Source organism: Lepus europaeus, chromosome 2 (genome assembly GCF_033115175.1).
Source record: "Lepus europaeus isolate LE1 chromosome 2, mLepTim1.pri, whole genome shotgun sequence".
Lineage (NCBI taxonomy): Eukaryota > Metazoa > Chordata > Mammalia > Lagomorpha > Leporidae > Lepus > Lepus europaeus.
In genome coordinates this window covers 149,462,428-149,481,709 of record NC_084828.1, presented here as the reverse complement: position 1 = coordinate 149,481,709, position 19,282 = coordinate 149,462,428, and the positions used below count along the sequence as shown (strand labels likewise).

General features: G+C 41.3%; 1 protein-coding gene across 1 annotated transcript in view; it reads right to left on the bottom strand.

Annotated features, from left to right (window-relative positions):
- The window catches only part of MRPL3 (mitochondrial ribosomal protein L3), a 50,671-nt gene extending 32,778 nt beyond the window's left edge, over positions 1 to 17,893 (bottom strand). The window contains exons 1-4 of the mRNA XM_062214741.1: positions 17,633 to 17,893; positions 16,501 to 16,685; positions 15,460 to 15,551; positions 12,178 to 12,276 (exon numbers count right to left, since the gene is read on the bottom strand). Coding sequence (XP_062070725.1) covers positions 12,178 to 12,276; positions 15,460 to 15,551; positions 16,501 to 16,685; positions 17,633 to 17,724 — 468 coding nt within the window. The 5' untranslated portion in view covers positions 17,725 to 17,893. The remainder of the gene's footprint in view (positions 1 to 12,177; positions 12,277 to 15,459; positions 15,552 to 16,500; positions 16,686 to 17,632) is intronic.
- Positions 17,894 to 19,282: the final 1,389 nt, after the last annotated feature.

Here is a 19,282-nt window from a genome sequence, read left to right as displayed (position 1 = left end):
AGACAGCTCACTTAGAGGAATAGTATAAACAGAAAAAAAACACCACAGCAAAAAAAAAAAAAAAACCACCATAAATTATCTCCAACATGCCAAACAACAAACACAGAAGCCGAGGTAACAAGAGCAAGCAAGACACTATGACGCCCCCAAGTGAACAAGGCACACCAATGCAAGATTATGAAGATGAAGAGATAGAGGGAATGCAAGAAGCAGATCTCAAAAAATTGATAAGAACATTAAGAAGTTCTCAAAAACAAATTCTTGAACTACAGAAATCCTTAATGGACAAGATAGAAAATCTCTCCCGTGAAAATGAAATGTTAAGGAGGAATCAAAATGAAATGAAACAACTAGTAGAACAGGAAACTGAGATAGTGACAAAAAACCACAATGAAATGAAGAATTCAATAGATCAAATGACAAACACATTCGAGAGCCTTCAAAACAGAATGGGTGAAGCAGAAGAGAGAATATCGGAATTAGAAGACAGAGAACAGGAAAGGAAACAGTCAAATCAAAGAAAAGAAGAAGAAATCAGAAATCTAAAAAATACTGTCAGGAATATACAGGATACTATTAAAAAACCCAACATTTGGGTTCTAGGAGTCCCTGAAGGCATGGAAAGGGAGAAAGGATGAGAAGGCCTTTTTAGTGAGATACTAGCAGAAAATTTCCCAGGTTTGGAGAAGGACAGAGACATCCTAGTACAGGAAGCTCATAGAACCCCTAATAAACATGATCAAGAGAGATCCTCACCACGACACGTTGTAATCAAACTCACCACAGTGAAACACAAAGAAAAGATCCTAAAATGTGCAAGAGAAAAACGCCAGATTACTCTCAGAGGATCTCCAATTAGACTTACAGCTGACTTCTCATCAGAAACCCTACAAGCCAGGAGAGAATGGTGAGATATAGCCAGGGTACTAAGAGAGAAAAACTGCCAGCCCAGAACACTATATCCTGCAAAGCTCTCATTTGTGAATGAAGGCGAAATAAAGACCTTTCACAGCAAACAGAAATTGAAAGAATTTGTCGCCACTTGTCCAGCCCTGCAAAAGATGCTTAAAGATGTATTACATACAGAAACACAGAAACACGGTCACCAATATGAAAGAAGGTAAAGGAAGGAAACCTCACAGCAAAAGATCACAGGAATCTCAAACCAGATATTAGAAAATATCTTTGGCAAATGGCAGGGCAAAGTTACTCCTTCTCAATAGTCACATTGAATGTTAATGGCTTGAACTGTCCAGTTAAAAGACACCGACTGGCTGATTGGGTTAAGGAACAAAACCCATCTTTTTGCTGCTTACAAGAAACTCATCTTTCCAACAATGATGCATACAGACTGAAAGTGAAAGGCTGGAAAAAGATATACCATGCCAACAGAAATGAAAAAAGAGCGGGCGTAGCCATCTTAATATCGGACAACATAAACTTTACCACAAAAACTGTCAGGAGAGACAAAGAGGGGCACTATTTAATGATTAAGGGATCCATTCGACAAGAAGATATAACGATTATCAATGTATATGCACCTAATCACAGGGCACCAGCTTATTTAAAAGACTTGTTAAGGGATTTAAAGGGAGACTTAGACCCCAATACAATAGTACTGGGGGACTTCAATACTCCACTCTCAGAGATAGACAGATCAACAGGACAGAAGATCAACAAGGAGACAGCAGATTTAAATGACCTATAGCCCAAATGGATCTAACAGATATCTACAGAACATTTCATCCTACATCTAAGGACTTTATATTCTTCTCAGCAGTACATGGAACCTTCTCTAGGATTGACCACATACTAGGCCATAAAGCAAGTCTCAGCAAATTCAAGAGAATTAGAATCATACCATGCAACTTCTCAGAACACAAAGGAATGAAATTGGAAATTAGCAACTCGGGAATCCCCAGAGCACGTTCAAACACATGGAGATTGAACAACATGCTCCTGAATGAACAATGGGTCATAGAAGAAATTAAAAGAGAAATCAAAAATTTTCTGGAAGTAAATGAGGATAACAGCACAACATACCAAAACCTATGGGATACAACAAAAGCAGTGTTAAGAGGAAAGTTTATATCAATAGGTGCCTACATCAAGACATTGGAGAGGCACCAAATAGATGAGCTTTCAAGTCATCTCAAGGATCTAGAAAATCTGCAGCAAACCAAACCCAAACCCAGTAGAAGAAGGGAAATAATTAAAATCAAAGAAGAAATCAACAGGATTGAATCCAAAAAAACATTACAAAAAATCAGCCAAACGAGGAGCTGGTTTTTTGAAAAAATAAACAAAATTGACACCCCATTGGCCCAACTAACTAAAAAAAGAAGAGAAAAGACCCAAATCAATAGGATCAGAGATGAAAAAGGAAACATAACAACAGACACCACAGAAATAAAAAGAATCATCAGAAATTACTACAAGGACTTGTATGCCAGCAAACAGGGAAATCTATCAGAAATGGACAGATTCTTGGACACATGCAACCTACCTAAAATGAGCCAGGAAGACATAGAAAACCTAAACAGACCCATAACTGACACAGAAATTGAAACAGTAATAAAGGCCCTCCCAACAAAGAAAAGCCCAGGACCAGATGGATTCACTGCTGAGTTCTACCAGACATTTAGAGAAGAACTAACTCGAATTCTTCTCAAACTATTCAGAACAATCGAAAAAGAGGGAATCCTCCCAAATTCTTTCTATGAAGCCAGCATCACCTTAATTCCTAAGCCGGAGAAAGATGCAGCATTGAAAGAGAATTACAGACCAATATCCCTGATGAACATAGACGCAAAAATCCTCAATAAAATTCTGGCCAATAGAATGCAACAACACATCAGAAAGATCATCCACCCAGACCAAATGGGATTTATCCCTGGTATGCAAGGATGGTTCAACGTCCGCAAAACAATCAACGTAATACACTACATTAACAGACTGCAGAAGAAAAACCATATGATTCTCTCAATAGATGCAGAGAAAGCATTTGATAAAATACAACACCCTTTCATGATGAAAACTCTAAGCAAACTGGGTATGGAAGGAACATTCCTCAATACAATCAAAGCAATATATGAAAAACCCACGGCCAACATCCTATTGAATGGGGAAAAGTTGGAAGCATTTCCGCTGAGATCTGGTACCAGAAAGGGATGCCCACTCTCACCACTGCTATTCAATATAGTTCTGGAAGTTTTAGCCAGAGCTATTAGGCAAGAAAAAGAAATTAAAGGGATACAAATCGGGAAGGAAGAACTCAAACTATCCCTCTTTGCAGATGATATGATTCTTTATTTAGGGGACCCAAAGAACTCTACTAAGAGACTGCTGGAACTCATCGAAGAGTTTGGCAAAGTAGCAGGATATAAAATCAATCCACAAAAATCAACAGCCTTTGTATACACAGGCAATGCCACGGCTGAGGAAGAACTTCTAAGATCAATCCCATTCACAATAGCTACAAAAACAATCAAATACCTTGGAATAAACTTAACCAAGGACGTTAAAGATCTCTACAATGAAAACTACAAAACCTTAAAGAAAGAAATAGAAGAGGATACCAAAAAATGGAGAAATCTTCCATGCTCATGGATTGGAAGAATCAATATCATCAAAATGTCTATTCTCCCAAAAGCAATTTATACATTCAATGCAATACCAATCAAGATACCGAAGACATTCTTCTCAGATCTGGAAAAAATAATGCTGAAATTCATATGGAGACACAGAAGACCTCGAATAGCCAAAGCAATCTTGTACAACAAAAACAAAGCCGGAGGCATCACAATACCAGATTTCAGGGCATACTACAGGGCAGTTGTCATCAAAACAGCATGGTACTGGTACAGAAACAGATGGATAGACCAATGGAACAGAATAGAAACACCAGAAATCAATCCAAACATCTACAGCCAACTTATATTTGATCAAAGATCCAAAACTAATCCCTGGAATAAGGACAGCCTATTCAATAAATGGTGCTGGGAAAACTGGATTTCCACATGCAGAAGCTTGAAGCAAGACCCATACGTTTCACCTTACACAAAAATTCACTCAACGTGGATTAAAGCCTTAAATCTACGACCCGAAACCATCAAATTATTAGAGAGCATTGGAGAAACCCTGCAAGATATAGGTACAGGCAAAGACTTCCTGGAAAAGACCCCAGGAGCACAGGCAGTCAAAACCAAAATTAACATTTGGGATTGCATCAAATTGAGAAGTTTCTGTACTTCAAAAGAAACAGTCAGGAAAGTGAAGAGGCAACCGACAGAATGGGAAAAAATATTTGCAAACTATACTACAGATAAAGGGTTGATAACCAGAATCTACAAAGAAATCAAGAAAATCCACAACAACAGAACAAACAACCCACTGAAGAGATGGGCCAAGGACCTCAATAGTCATTTTTCCAAAGAGGAAATCCAAATGGCCAACAGACACATGAAAAAATGTTCAAGATCACTAGCAATCAGAGAAATGCAAATCAAAACCACAATGAGGTTTCACCTCACCCCGGTGAGAATGGCTCACATACAGAAATCTACCAACAATAGATGCTGGAGAGGATGTGGGGAAAAAGGGACACTAACCCACTGTTGGTGGGAATGCAAACTGGTTAGGCCACTATGGAAGTCAGTCTGGAGATTCCTCAGAAACCTGAACATAACCCTACCATACAACCCAGCCATCCCACTCCTTGGAATTTACCCAAAGGAAATTAATTTGGCAAATAAAAAGCCATCTGCACATTAATGTTTATTGCAGCTCAATTCACAATAGCTAAGACCTGGAACCAACCCAAATGCCCATCAACAGTAGACTAGATAAAGAAATTATGGGACATGTACTCCATAGAATACTATACAGCAGTAAGGAACAATGAAACCCAGTCATTTGCAACAAGATGGAGGGATCTGGAAAGCATCATGCTGAGTGAATTAAGCCAGTCCCAAAGAGACAAATATCATTTGTTTTCCCTGAACGGTAACAACTGAGCACCAAAGGGGAAACCTGTTGAAGTGAAATGGACACCATAAGAAACAATGACCTGATCAGCTTTTGTCCTGACTCTAGATGTACAATGTAATACTTTATCCTTTTTAGTATTTGTTGTTGTAGTTGTTGTTCTAGTACTAGTGGTTGAACTCTGTAATTAACACACAATTATTCTTAGGTGTTTAAATTTTAACTGAAAAGTGATCCCTGTTAAATTTCAGAGTGGAAAAAGAGAGGGAGGAGATGCACAGTTTGGGACATGCACAATCAGTCTTGCCCCAAATGAAGGAGTTAGAAATGTGCCAGGGGATTCCAATACAATCCCATCAAGGTGGCATGTACCAATGCCATCTCACTAGTCCAAGTGATCAATTTCAGTTCACATTCGATGGCTTAGATAGGTCTAAGAAACAAAGGGATCACACAAACAAGACAAGTGTCTGCTAATACTAACTGATAGAATCAAAAAGGGAGAGAAAGATCCAGCATGGGAAGTGGGATACACAGCAGACTCATAGAATGGCAGATGTCCTAAACAACACTCTGGCCTCAGAATCAGCCCTTAAGGCATTCGGATCTGGATGAAGAGCCCATGAGAGTATTGTAGGCATGGAAAGCCAAGATACCATGGAAAAGAAAAAAAGAAGAAGACCTAAATGAATGATCTCTGTGAGTGAGATCCCATTGGAAAGAACGGGGCCATCAAAGAAGGAGGTACCTTTCTCTGAAGGGAGGAGAGAACTTCCACTTTGACTGTGACCCTATCGGAATAAGATCAAAGTCAGCGAACCCTAAAGGCTTCCATAGCCCTGGCAACTCATGACTAGAGCCTAGGGAGATTACTGACGCCATGAACAGGAGTGTCAAATTGTTAAGTCAGCAACAGGAGTCACTGTGTACTTACATCCCATGTGGGATCTGTCCTTAATGTGTTGTCTAATGTGCAGTGATGCTATAACTAGTACTGAAACAGTATTTTTACACTTTGTGTTTCTGTGTGGGTACAAACTGATGAGATCTTTACTAATTATATACTGAATCGATCTCCTGTATATAAAGATAATTGGAAATGGAAAACAAAAACAAAAACAAAAAAAAAACCTGGTGTTAAATTGGAAATGGCATAGAAAATTAATTAATTTTTAAAAAAATATTATGTAGGATCTCTGCCTTTATGTGCTGTACACTCTTATTTAATGCTATAACTAGTACTCCAACAGTATTTTGTTTTCTCACTTTGTGTTGCTATATGGGGGCAAACTGTTGAAATCGTTACCTAATTTATACTAAACTGATCTTTTGTATATAAAGAGAATTGAAAATGAATCATGATGTGATTGGAAGGGGAGAGGGAGCGGGAAAGGGGAGGGTTGTGGGTGGGAGGGAAGTTTTGGGAGGGGGAAGCCATTGTAACCCATGAGCTGTACTTTGGAAATTTATATTCATTAAATAAAAGTTTAATTAAAAAAAAATAAATAAAAATAAAAACTCTCTGTAATCAATCTATGTGTGGTTTCCTTGTGCTTGCATACTTTTAGTTTTTAAAATCTCTTTCCTTTCCAAACAAAAATGCTCTACTTATAAGGAATTATAAAACTGAACATTCACATCCCATTCCAAAGAAAGGTCATTTAGAGACAAAGGTTTGTCTTGAGATTTTTTTTTTTTTAATTTTTCTTGACAGGCAGAGCTAGACAGTAAGAGAGAGAGACAGAGAGAAAGGTTTTCCTTTCGTTGGTTCACCCCTCAAATGGCTGCTACAGCTGGAACTACGTCAATCTGAAGCCAGGAGCCAGGTGCTTCCTCCTGGTCTCCCATGCGGGTGCAAGGCCCAAGCACGTGGGCCATCCTCCACTGCCTTCCCGGGCCACAGCAGAGAGCTGGACTGGAAGAGGAGCAACCGGGACAGAATCCAGCACCCTAACTGGGACTAGAACCCGGAGTGCTGGTGCCACAGGTAGAGAATTAGCCTAGTGAGCCACGGCACTGGCGTTAGGATCTTAATAAATGTTCTCTAGATCTAGAAAAACGATTATCTTGAAAAATCATGTAAGAAGTGTCTTTGTAGTGCTTCCTATGCTACAGAAGTAAACAGAAGCTAAAGTTAAGATAGTCAAAAATCCTCTGCAACCTCTGAATACAGTGTCCAGATGACTGGGCCATACAGTACATTCACTGAAGAGAAGAAAGCTACCAGAATATGCTAAAGAGAAAAATATGTGGGCCATAGTCTTGAGGATGGACGTGTAGCACTACAATTGCTGTAATATTTTAACTATTGGAACATACTATCAGCACGTTCACAAAGTTCTATCTATAATACATCTATAATACATCTTCATCACTAAGTAATATAGAGTAACTTAAACTGAGGTCTCAAGCACTTCCTTTTAATTACTGTGTTTACCTGAAACGTAAAATATTCAGAGAACCAATGTGAGATTTTCAGAACTGGAAGAGAATTTAGAGACCAGCAAGTTCTGTTCTGTTTGTATGGATAAGAAAATGGATGTTCCAAAGGTGAGTGGAGGGAGCTCACAGCAGAGCTGAGGATCAGAACTCAGCTCTCTGACTCTGCAAACTGTCTCAGAGTTCTGAGGAAGCACTGTGCATAGAACCATTGGAGAAGAATGAATTATCCCAATAAAATGCTTGATTTACAAATATGAAAGCCATAAAGTCATGAATTATACAAACTGGTAATGACAATAAAAATGATACTAGTCACTATAAAAACAAAGTATAATCAATTAGAAAACAGAGATATTTGTCAAACTAAAGATTCACATGAAGGCTGGTACATATTGACACATTTTTAAAATTCAAGTATTTGATAATTTTTTAAAAGTTTCCATAAAGGTGTCATGCTTTTAATTACCATGGAATTACTTGAAATCTCATTTGTTAGTCAATAAACTGTCAAGAATTAGTAGCAAGATAGATACTACTAAAAGCTTGAATAGAAAACAAATGGACCATGCTACCATATTACACAGAAATAGCTTCTCTAATACTTATGCAACAGGCTAGGTTAACAGGGCTTCAATGATTTCAATTACCACTTAGTGACTGATCAATAGTTCTCAACTATTTACAGGACAACCAAACCTGGATGGATCTTCTCTGAACATCTCAAGCACATCTTTTAGTCTAGACTTCCTTTCCTTGTCCCTATCCAAGCTGATAGCCTCAGCACTGATCCAGTTGCCTATTTAGAAACCAGTCTAGGGGCTAGTGTGGCACAGTGGGCTAAGTCTCTGCCTGTGGTGCAGGCGCCAGTTTGTATCCTGGGTGCTCCTCTTCCAGTTGAGCTCTCTGCTATGGCCTGGGGAAGCAGTAGAAGATGGCCCAACTGCTTGGGCCCTGCACCCGCTTGGGAGACCCAGAAGAAGCTCCTGGTTTTGGATCAGCCCAGTTCTGGCCGTTGCAGCCATCTGGCGAGTGAACCAGCAGATGGAAGACCTTTCTCTGTCTCACCCTTTGTCCATAACTTGTTTTTTTTTTGAGATTTATACAGATTTATTAGAGTCAAAGACCTCCAGCCAAAGCGGCATGGACGGGGGCTTCCAAGAGAGGCAAAAACCCAAAGAATCTTGTAGCACCAGGGTTTTTTTTAACTACAATTTCAAAGGGAAAAAAAAAAATCAGATTGGCATTCAGTTACCAGGGAGGACAATACCGAAAGGACATGATTTACAATCCTTTATCCTATCTGGCTTGCTCATAATAAAACAAAAAACATCCAGAAGGGTGGGGTAGGAAACTTGTTTTCACAATAAACTGTGAGCCTGGGAAGATGAAATCACCACTCCCTTGTTATTCTCATGGTAAATTTGGAGAATGGCGAGATATATTCCAAGTCCTAAGAGAAAAAACCTGTCAGCCCAGAATATTATACCCTGCAAAGCTCTCATTTATGAAGGAAGGTGAAACAAAGACCTATAACAAACAGAAATCACCACCCATCCAGCACTACAAAAGATGCTTAAGGATGTGTTGCACACAGAATCACAGAAACATGGTCATCACTACAAAAGAAGGTAAAGGAAGAAAATCTCTCAGTAAAAGTTCAAAGGAAATTCAAAGTAAAAAAAAGGAATATTTTTTGAAAAATGGCAAAGTCGTTACTTATCAATAGTCACCTTGAATGTAAAATGGCCTCATCTCCCCAGTTAAAAGACACAGACTGGCTGAATGGATTAAAAAACAAAACCCATCTGTTTGCTGCCTACAAGATACACATGTCACCAACAAAGATACACACAGACTGAAAGTGAAAGGATGGAAAAAGATATTCCATACCAACAGAAACCAGAAAAGAGCTGGTGTAGCTATCCTAATATTAGATAAAACAGAGAAACTGTTAAAAGAGACAAAGAATGGCACTATGTAATGTTTAAGGGATCAATTCAACAGGAAGATTTAACTATAATAAAAATATATGCACTTAATTACAGAGCACCTGGCTATTTAAAAGAAATGTTAAGAGATTTAAAGGGAGACTTAATACAATAGTAACAGGGGATTTCAATATTCCACTTTCAGCAATGGACAGATCAACCAAACAGAATAGCAGCAAGGAAACAGCAGATTTAATCGACACTATAGACCAAATGGACCTAACAGATTAACAGATATCAACAGAACTTTTCACCCCACAGTTGTAGAATACAAATTCTTCTCAGCAGTGCATGGAACTTTCTCTAGGATTGACCACATACTACACCATAAAACAAGTCTCAGCAAATTCAAAAAAATTGAAATTCGTTGGTAGAAAGAAACTAAAAATATTTTTACATGTTGTGCTTGAGTTTGCTGGTCAAACAAGCTACACGGTGTTAGATACTTAAGAGATGTTTCCAAATCCATGTATTCTTAAAATTTATAGAAGGCATTGGACCTTCTGGTAAATGTTTTCATAAGTTGTTATTTAATGGTTGAAATTGCTTGCTAAGTTTTCATTTGATATTGCTGGTAAGTGATCTGGGGAGCCTGACTTTCCCCCTCATTTCTCTATTCTCTTCAAGATGAGAAACTGATTCTATATTGAAGGACTCTACAGGATGTACAATTTGATCTTTGTATCTTATAAAAGGGACAGCTAACATTTTCTATAATAATAGCATAGCCAAAATGAGAGCTTAAATTACAGTTTCAAACACTCTAGCCTGTGTTCTCTCACCACCACTACCACTACCACTACCACCACCACTACTGCACGCACGCATGCACACACACACACAGATAGTCCTTTATAGATCCTTGCCCCTTTCAATCCCAATGCAACTGTTTGGGTTCAAAAGGTTTTTTTTCAATTCACTCCTGCTGCTTAAAACAACCCCCTGAAAGTCCTCTTTCCACCAGATTCTTCAATTTTAGTTTACCAAGATAAAAGTTCTGTCAAGTTACTGTCCTGGTTAAAAAACTGAGAAAACTCTTTAAAGTCTACTGGATGAAGTCTAAGCACTTTTCCATTCTACATTGTCGGCCACCCCTTCACCATCCTCCCCCAGCCTGCACCACACAATGAGGTGTAGCCACATCTCAGTTCTCCATCACAGCATGTTAATAAAATGACACAGTCTTATATAGCACAATCTACATCCCAAACACCATCCTAGGCTCTAGCCCCTGCCACCATTGCTGGAAGCCAGGTGACCACATGGCCAAACCACTGGTGTCAGCTCTACCCCCACCCTAATGAGATTCAGTGCTCCTACTTCCCCGCCCACCCCCCAGCAAAGTTTTAAGAGGACTTGTTCCTGAACACATGGCTCTCTTTTCTCTCCGTCTCCTGATCTCTCTCACTCTCTCTTACACTCTCCTTCTCCCTGATTTCTCTCTTTGCCCCAATAAGCCCTTTCCCTTACTCTGGTGTTTGGTGTGTTTTGTGGTGGCCTTACACAGCACACATATACACATACACACATATGCTGCCGTGTATCTGTACAGGCCTTTCCCTCTGAGCCTGCTTGTACTACCTGATCTCCCTTCTGGTCTCCTCCCTGTGAAACCTCATGGGATGCAGGACTGGCCATCTCTGGTTCTGTTTGTTGGATTAATACAATATTGGGATGGCTAATTTATTAGTACATTTTCTCCATTAAACTATGGAGGATGGATATCAAGATAGTTAAAGAAGTAAGGCTCTGTGGTCTGTCACTCTGCCTCTTACCAGTGGATGGACCTGAGCAAGTTACTTAACACTTCAGCCTCAGAGGCTAAAAAGGTCACATAAGGAGTGTAAAAGGCTGAATGTTTAGGTACCCAACATGTAGTAAATGCTCAATAACAGTTAACTATGACAAGGAAATGGAGTAGTAAAAGACACACAAGAAGCACTTGCTAGTTTTGACAGCTGGGTAGTGGAAGTTGTATCCTTTTGTTCACATTAATTTCAAAAACAATTTACAACAAAAATTTTGTCTTAGAGATAAAAAATATGATCTAGTAAACCTAAAGACGTTTCATTATTCGTTATCATTACCATTTCTAGGAAGGCTTCCCTTGTTTTTTTTCATTCAAGAGGGGATATTAGTTGGTCAAACTTTTCAAATTTAAGCAACCAATTCAACATTCTTTCTCCCAAGGACTGAAAGATCCTTCTAAAACATACAAATTAATCCTCACATGCTTAGTGTCAAGAGTTGAAACAACTTTCCACAGCAGAAAGGAAAATAAAACATATACTCAATAACTAACCAGGCAAATCTGAATAAGCTCATTTAATCCTTGTGATAAACCTAATAGGTAAACAGCATTATTATCTCTATCTGACAGAACAAACACTATAGTCTCAACAGGTAAAGTCATGTGTTCCAGATGTGGGCTGACGGCTGGAACGCACTCAAGTCTCTCCCACTCCAGGGCAATAAGCTCTGTGGATGGCTTCCCTGTAGAGCTCACCTCACCTCCCAGACAACAAGCTCTGTGGACGGCTTCCCCGTAGAGCTCACCTCACCTCCCAGACAACAAGCTCTGTGGACGGCTTCCCCGTAGAGCTCACCTCACCTCCCAGACAAGCTCTGTGGACAGCTTCCCCGTAGAGCTCACCTCACAGACAGGTAAGTTTCTGGCTGAGCTCTATTCTCAAAAATACAAAAGCATTCAGAGCTGAAATTAATGAAATGTTCTATTCTAGGACTGAAAATACAGCCTTACCCGGAAACGTGATACAGTTTTTCCTCCTACAGTTAGAGCTGCCATTTTTCCGTTATGATTTTCCTTCGACGTGTATTTTAGGACATGACAGTCTTGTACCTAAAAAAATAAATACAAAAAAATGAGCACACATCCAGATACATTTTAACATTACACATGAATCACATAGAGGCCCTGGCATAATTAGGAATTCTCTGAAGTTACTTATATCATTAACCCTCTAATACCACTCACACACTTAAAATATACAAATAAACCTTTACCTTTAGAAAACTGCCCTACACAACATACAGGAAGGCACACAAAACAAATATAGAACACAACGAGCATTTATAAAGAAAATGCACATGTAACCACTATCTGGTCAGGAAGTAGAATCCCCAAAGCTCCCTGCATTTTACCCCAGACAAGCGACATCAGCACCCCAGGAACACGGGCAGATTCTCCGGCACCACCACAGACCTACTCAGTCAGCATCTCTGTGTTTAGGCTCTCCACGTGATTGGGAGGCTCAGCAACATTTCAGAAACATTGCCCTAGCAATAACTTGACACTTAGAGTAATCACTTACTTGTCTTTACAATTACTTCCTTCCAAAGTATTGCTCAACAATGTGCCTAGTGTTTTTTACTTTATTTACTTATTTAAAGATTTATTCGAGAGGCAGAGTTTGAGAGAGAGGGAGAAACAGAAAGGTCACTCCCCAAATGGCCGCAATGGCCGGACCTGGGCTGATCCAGAGCCAGGAACTTTTTCTGGGTCTCCCACATGGGTGCTAGGGCCCAAGCACTTGAGCCATCTTCCACTGCTTTCCCAGGCCATTAGCAGGAAGCTGGATTGGAAGTGGAGCAGCCAGGACATGAACCTGTACCCATATACGATGCTAACACTGCAGGCAGAAGCTTAACCTACTACAGCACAGCACTGGCCTGTTTTTTGCTTTAAACTTAATACAAATGGAACTCAGGTATATGCACCGTTCCACATCTTACTTCTTTCAATCAATATTATATATGTAAAGTTCATTTGCACTGCTGTGTGTAGATCTATTCTGTTCATACCCGTTGTTGTCCAGCAGCTCATTATATGAATGTATCAATCACTGAGCCATGCTGCCGCTGCTGGACATGTGTGTTATTTCCTGCTCTGGGGTATTCAGCATGATGCTGCTCTAAACAGTATGGTACAGGAATCCAGGTGTACACTTACTCAATTCTAGTAACAATTAACATTTGGCAAATTTGAGACTGCAAGATTCACCTACATCAACTTTATCATATACACTAAATTGTTTTCCAAAATCGTTGCACCAATTGACAATTCTATGACCTACCATTGAGAGCTCTTGAAGTTCCTCAGTTTTTGAAACTATTGTCCTAGACTTGATCATTTAGAACCAGTAAACCTTTATTAAGGCCTTATGGGTGCTCTGTACTTTATCAACACTCTAAGCATTTATGTGCATGTGATAATTTTAATCACTATCACCTGTCTAATCAACTAATTCAAGACTAGAGCTCCAAAGACTGAGTTATTCAAAGTGATCTTTCTATAATAATAATGAAAGCAGTGGGTAACATTTACTGAGCACTTGCCTTTTTTCTAAGATTTATTTATTTGTAAGACAGAATAATTGGGGGGCAGAGGAGAATAGGGAGAGAGGGAGAGAAAGAGAGATCTTCCATCTGCTGATTCACTTCCCAGATAGCCACAACAGGTCAGAGCTGGGTCAGGCCAAAGACAGGAACCTGGAATTCCATCTGGATGTCCCATGTGGGCAGCAGGGACCCAAGCACTTGGGTTATCTTCCACTGCCTTCCCAGGCACATTAGCAGAGAGCTGGATAGGAAGTGGAGCAGCTGGGACTCATACTGGTGCTCATATGGGATGCTGGTATCACAGATGGCGGCTTAACCCCACTGCAACACAACACTCCCCCCTTAACACTGTTTCACAGCACAACTTCATTTCATACAATCCTCACACTAACTTTCAAGTGGGACATAATTATTCTTTTATAAAAGAATACACCTTTTACAGATGAGGTGCACTACTTCAATAGGCATAGTTAGGGCCCACCACTGTAGCATAAGCTGCTGCCTGCAAGCTGGCATCCCAAATGGGCGCCAGTTTGAGTCCCGTCTCCTCCACTTTTGATCCAGCTCCCTGTTAATGTGCCTGGGAAAGTAGATGGCCCAACTGGGCCCTGGCACACCCAGATGCTCTTGGCTCCTAGCTCTGACTTGGCCCAGGCCTGGCTGTTGTCCGAGGACTGAATCAGCGGTTGGAAGAATTCTTTCTGTATTTCCCTCTTTCTAACTCTGCCTTTCAAACAAATAAACCTTAAAAAAAAAAAAACAAAAACAGGCTGTCGCCGCAGCTCAATAGGCTAATCCTCCGCCTGCGGCACAGGCACACCGGGTTCTAGTCCCGGTTGCCCCTCTCCCAGGCCAGCTCTCTGCTGTGGCCAGGGAGTGCAGTGGAGGATGGCCCAAGTGCTTGGGCCCTGCACCCCATGGGAGACCAGGAGAAGCACCTGGCTCCTGGCTTTGGATCAGCGCAGCATACTGGCCATAGCGGCCATTTGGGGGGGTGACCCAACGGAAGGAAGACCTTTCTCCTCTCTGTCTCTCTCACTGTCTAGCTCTGCCTGTCAAAAAAAAAATAATAATAATAATCCATAAATGGCAGGAACTCAATTGAGTCACCACCTGCTGTCTCAGGATGCACATTAGCAGGAAGCTGGAATCGGAAGCAGAGCCGATTCAATTCCAGTCACTCTGATATAGGAGATGGCATCCCAACTGTATAACTGCTAGGGCAAACGCCTAACCCCTGGGCCCACATTCTCAATCACAAGAATATACCTCATCTCAATGAACAAAATATAACCTCCTCTGGTTATCAGTATGTAATACTGATAGTAAAGAGATCAAAACTGTAATCTGAAGTTGAAAGAATTCCATTTATGAAGACAATATGGCATTGAGACTTTTTTCCAATCATGAATTAAACCAGCAGACCTGTGAGAAGCTGGGTTATATATTTCTTTCATTGCCCCAATTATCTCAATAATAGTAACAGAAAGCCACCGCTCATGTAAGAGTCAGAACATGCTGAAACTACCAGAAGAAAAAACTTTAAACATTTTTCATGTTCGACATAATCCTTTTCCTTACCATACAGTTACATGTTTCAAGATACAAATATTGTCCGTTATGATTTGCACACAAAATTTTGGCACACACTCAGAGCCATCTACATTTTCCATTTCTTTCTCACCTGAAGTAGTGTGACCACGTGCCTATGACCATCCTTTGTCCATAAAGGCATCATGCCCAGCTTCAGGGCAATAAGGCCAACTCTAGAAGAACCTGGCAATTAAAACAAACCAATGTTAACTAAAGCTTTTCAGTATCTACCAATATGAAACAGCAGTCTTTCCTAAGACTAGATTTCAGTTAAGGAGCAGGCATATAAGAAATCTGCTAATATATTCAGAGAAGGAAACAAAACTGTTCCTTATAGATCTAATGCCATCAACCACCCCTGGGATAATATATTGGTGCTCAGTAAGTATCTGTGAAATGACCAAATATAACAGAACTACACAAAATATGGTTATCTTCTGGTATCAGTGTAGGGCAAGATATATCCATCATTATGCTTTCCTAGTATCAATTTATACTAATATTATAATTAGAAAGTACCTATCACTCAAATTCTAAGAATAGCTGAGATAAGAGATGCCACAGGTGGTCATGTTGCTAACATAAGAGTATGTCAGTTTCCAACATGATATTTAGATTTGTTAAATAAACTGGCAACGTTGCTCCACTAAGAGCTTTTGGTCACTATCAGCATAATCTCCACTCAAAGGCCACACACTCAAGAGGAAAGGTTTTTTCCTTCCTGGTCTGGCCACACATGGATTTAATGTCTTAACAGACACAAAGAGCCAATTCTGGAATTCTGCTTAATAAACTCAGAATACTAGAGCATCCCAACTGACACATCCCCATAACATGTTATAATTACACCATACTCTCCCATCCTTTCTTCCTGGACTTATTTTAAAACTTTTTATATTTGCAGAACGATTCTCCTTTCACCTACAAAACACCATCTCAAGGTCTTTATTATCATCATTCACTAACAGGCTGGGAGGCTGGAAATAAACTTGCAAACCAACTCCTCCCCACTCCCCCTATACACTTAAGACATGAAAAACAAACTCAAGAGATGATAAATGTTCATGATTTTCTATGTGTCCAACCTCACAGTAATTAGGAGATGAGAATTCATCAAATACAAAATAACCACCTGGTTCCCAAGGATGTAGAGGCCAGGGTTCATCTTTCAGAGGATACAGTTTACTTGCTAACTGGGCTTTATCTGCGTCTGAGACCAATTGCTTGACGAACGGGACATTTTCTTCAGAAAGATGTTCATCCCACCAAGTACCACTCCTGCCATGGAGACTTCGGACAAAAAGCCAGATGTCTGTTCTGTAAAAACAATAAAGAAATAAGCCAGCCCACAAATCAAAGTTCCCCTGCTTTATGCAGGGAAGGGAGGGCCCATACACTGCAAAGCAGGCAAGGCCTTAGGAAAGCGGATTCTGCACCAATTTTTCCCCCCCTGACATTTCTTACAATAATAACAGGGCTCCCATTTTAACTATTACTGGTCACATGGAGGAAAAGTTCTTAGTCTTCTCCACTGGGGCAGTCAGATTCCTAACACCCGAATGTGCATCTGCACAGTTTACAAACAGAGGAGGCGACAGGAGGAGGATGTTCATCCTCCCAGCAGCGACAAGGCCTCGCCGAGAAGTGAAGGAACCTGGTGTGGCAAAGGTAAAAGGTCCGGAAGAGACAGAACTTCTGTCCAGCCACATCAAGAAAGACCTCAGCGGGAGGAGGGCGGAAAGCGGTGGGGTTGCTGCACTAGGGTAAGAGTAGAAACGCCTTCTGCAGTCTATTTTGCTTTTGCAGTAAGGTGGATCCAGTTTAGAGACACAGTTTCCAATCTAGGAGTCGAGTCGCCAGGGACACTTAAGCTTCACTTGTAAACCACGTGACAGCAGTTTGCTCACGTGACGCTACACCAGCTAAGGCGCCTAATACATCTAACGGAGCTTTTAGTGCACAGGAAGGTCTTCAAAACGTTCATAGAAAAATACCTCTTACGAAGAAATTATGCATGGGCTTAAAATTTTTCTACCCCAAAATAAACATATCTTTTAACCCCATTTCCCCACAAGCCTTGGAAGTGTCCTCGCGGTACCACGCTCGCTAACCGGCCCCTAACACGTTGCTTCCTGAAGTTAACGCTCCTTACTCTTTGCGCCCTACCTCTGGGCACCCACGGTAACGTGCCCGCGCCAGGGCTGCCCCTGATCAAAGCCGCAGCTGTGCAGACACCCCACAGCCCGTGTCCCGCTCGCACCCACCTGCTCCCGACGCGCGGGGCGGCAGCCAGGCCGCCTGCGCCGCAGCCCAGCACCCGCGCGCCGGCCCGCGCCAGCTGCCTCCAATCCCGCATGGAGCCGCCAGGGAGGGTTCGGCTCGCGATACCTCCAAGCGCCCCGCTGCTCGGCTTTCAAAACGGTTTCTCCACACCACTACCACGCGTCTACAGCAGCCTGCGAGAACCGCCAAACCGCTCGTCCTCCGCCGCCCTCCGCGACGGGAAGAATGACTTCGGCGGCACTTCCGGTCCGTGTAGAAAAGAGGTCCGGGCAGTTAGAGTTCTGCCTCCAAAAGGTTCCGGGTAATGGGTGAGGTGGGCGGAGACTGGCAAACCTCCCCACTGGTAAAGTGGAAGAGGATATAAGCAGTGTAAGCGTTGAAGACGAACTCGGGACAGGATTCTAGAAGAAGCTAAGAAAAGGGAAATCCCTTAAGTAGTGCTCACTCTGTGGCAGCTCATTGTGCAATGCAGTGCTTGATAATATTGTGTTGGTTACTCCTCAAAATAGTCCTGAAAGGAAATTGTCTTTTGTTGCAAATGAAGGAACACCCTTAGAATTAGGTGCTGGTGCCAAAAAGGCACATCTGGCAGATGGGAAGAATGGCGCTGAAACAAGGCATGTGTTCACAATAGAATATCGCCAAGGGGTGATGTGTGACTTCCAGGGCTGGGTCATGAAAGGCATTGCTGCTTCTTAGTCTCTTGGGTTGTTCTCCAAGGGAAGAGTGTGCTGAAGACATTCACCAGCTCTGTGGGGTGGCCCATATAAAGAGGAACCAACTTGCCAGCCCTGAGTAAGCTACCTAGGAAGTGGATCCACCAGCCTCAGTTAACCTTTCAGATGACTGCAACTCGTGAAATACTTGTGCATGAATCACCCAGCCTAGAAGCTTATGGATTCCAGACTGGGATCAATTGCAGAAAAAAAAAACCTGATTAATGTTGTTCTGTCCCTAAATTTTAGGGTGAGCTGTGGTGCAATAATAGATAGCCAATACTTGTGCACACAAACTCTAGTCCCAGTCCAGCCTAATCACTACATATGTGCCTTGGACATTCACTCCACTGCTTCAAAAGTCTGCTTCTTTACTTGTCAGACACGTGTTTCTAGATATTCAGAAATAACTTAAAACTTATCTGCTTCAACTCCATCCTTTTACTAGAGCTATGAATAACCTGGCTTAAGAGATCCAGGCAAGGTGGATCTGCATTATGGTGTAGCAGCTTAAGCCGCCATCCACAATGCCAGCATCCTGTATGGGTGATGGTTCAAGTCCCAGCTGCTCCACTTACAATCCAGCTTCCTGCTAATGCACCTGGGAAGATGGCCCAAGTGCTCCCACATGGGAGACCTGAATGAAGCTCCTGGCTCCTGAATCCTGGCTTTGGACTTGTCCAGCCCCAGTCTGGCAGGTTACAGTCATTTGGAGAATGAGCCAGCAGGTGGAAGATTTCTCTCTCTTCCTGTCTCTCTGTAACTCTGCCTTTCAAATAAATAAGTCTTTAAAAAAAGAAAAAAAGATCCAGGCAAGCATGAATTCCTAAGTACTACTACTACTACTTATCCCCAAATCTTTGCTTTGTTTACCCTTCTATTCCCCTCCACTGCTGCTGCAGATTACTTAAGAAT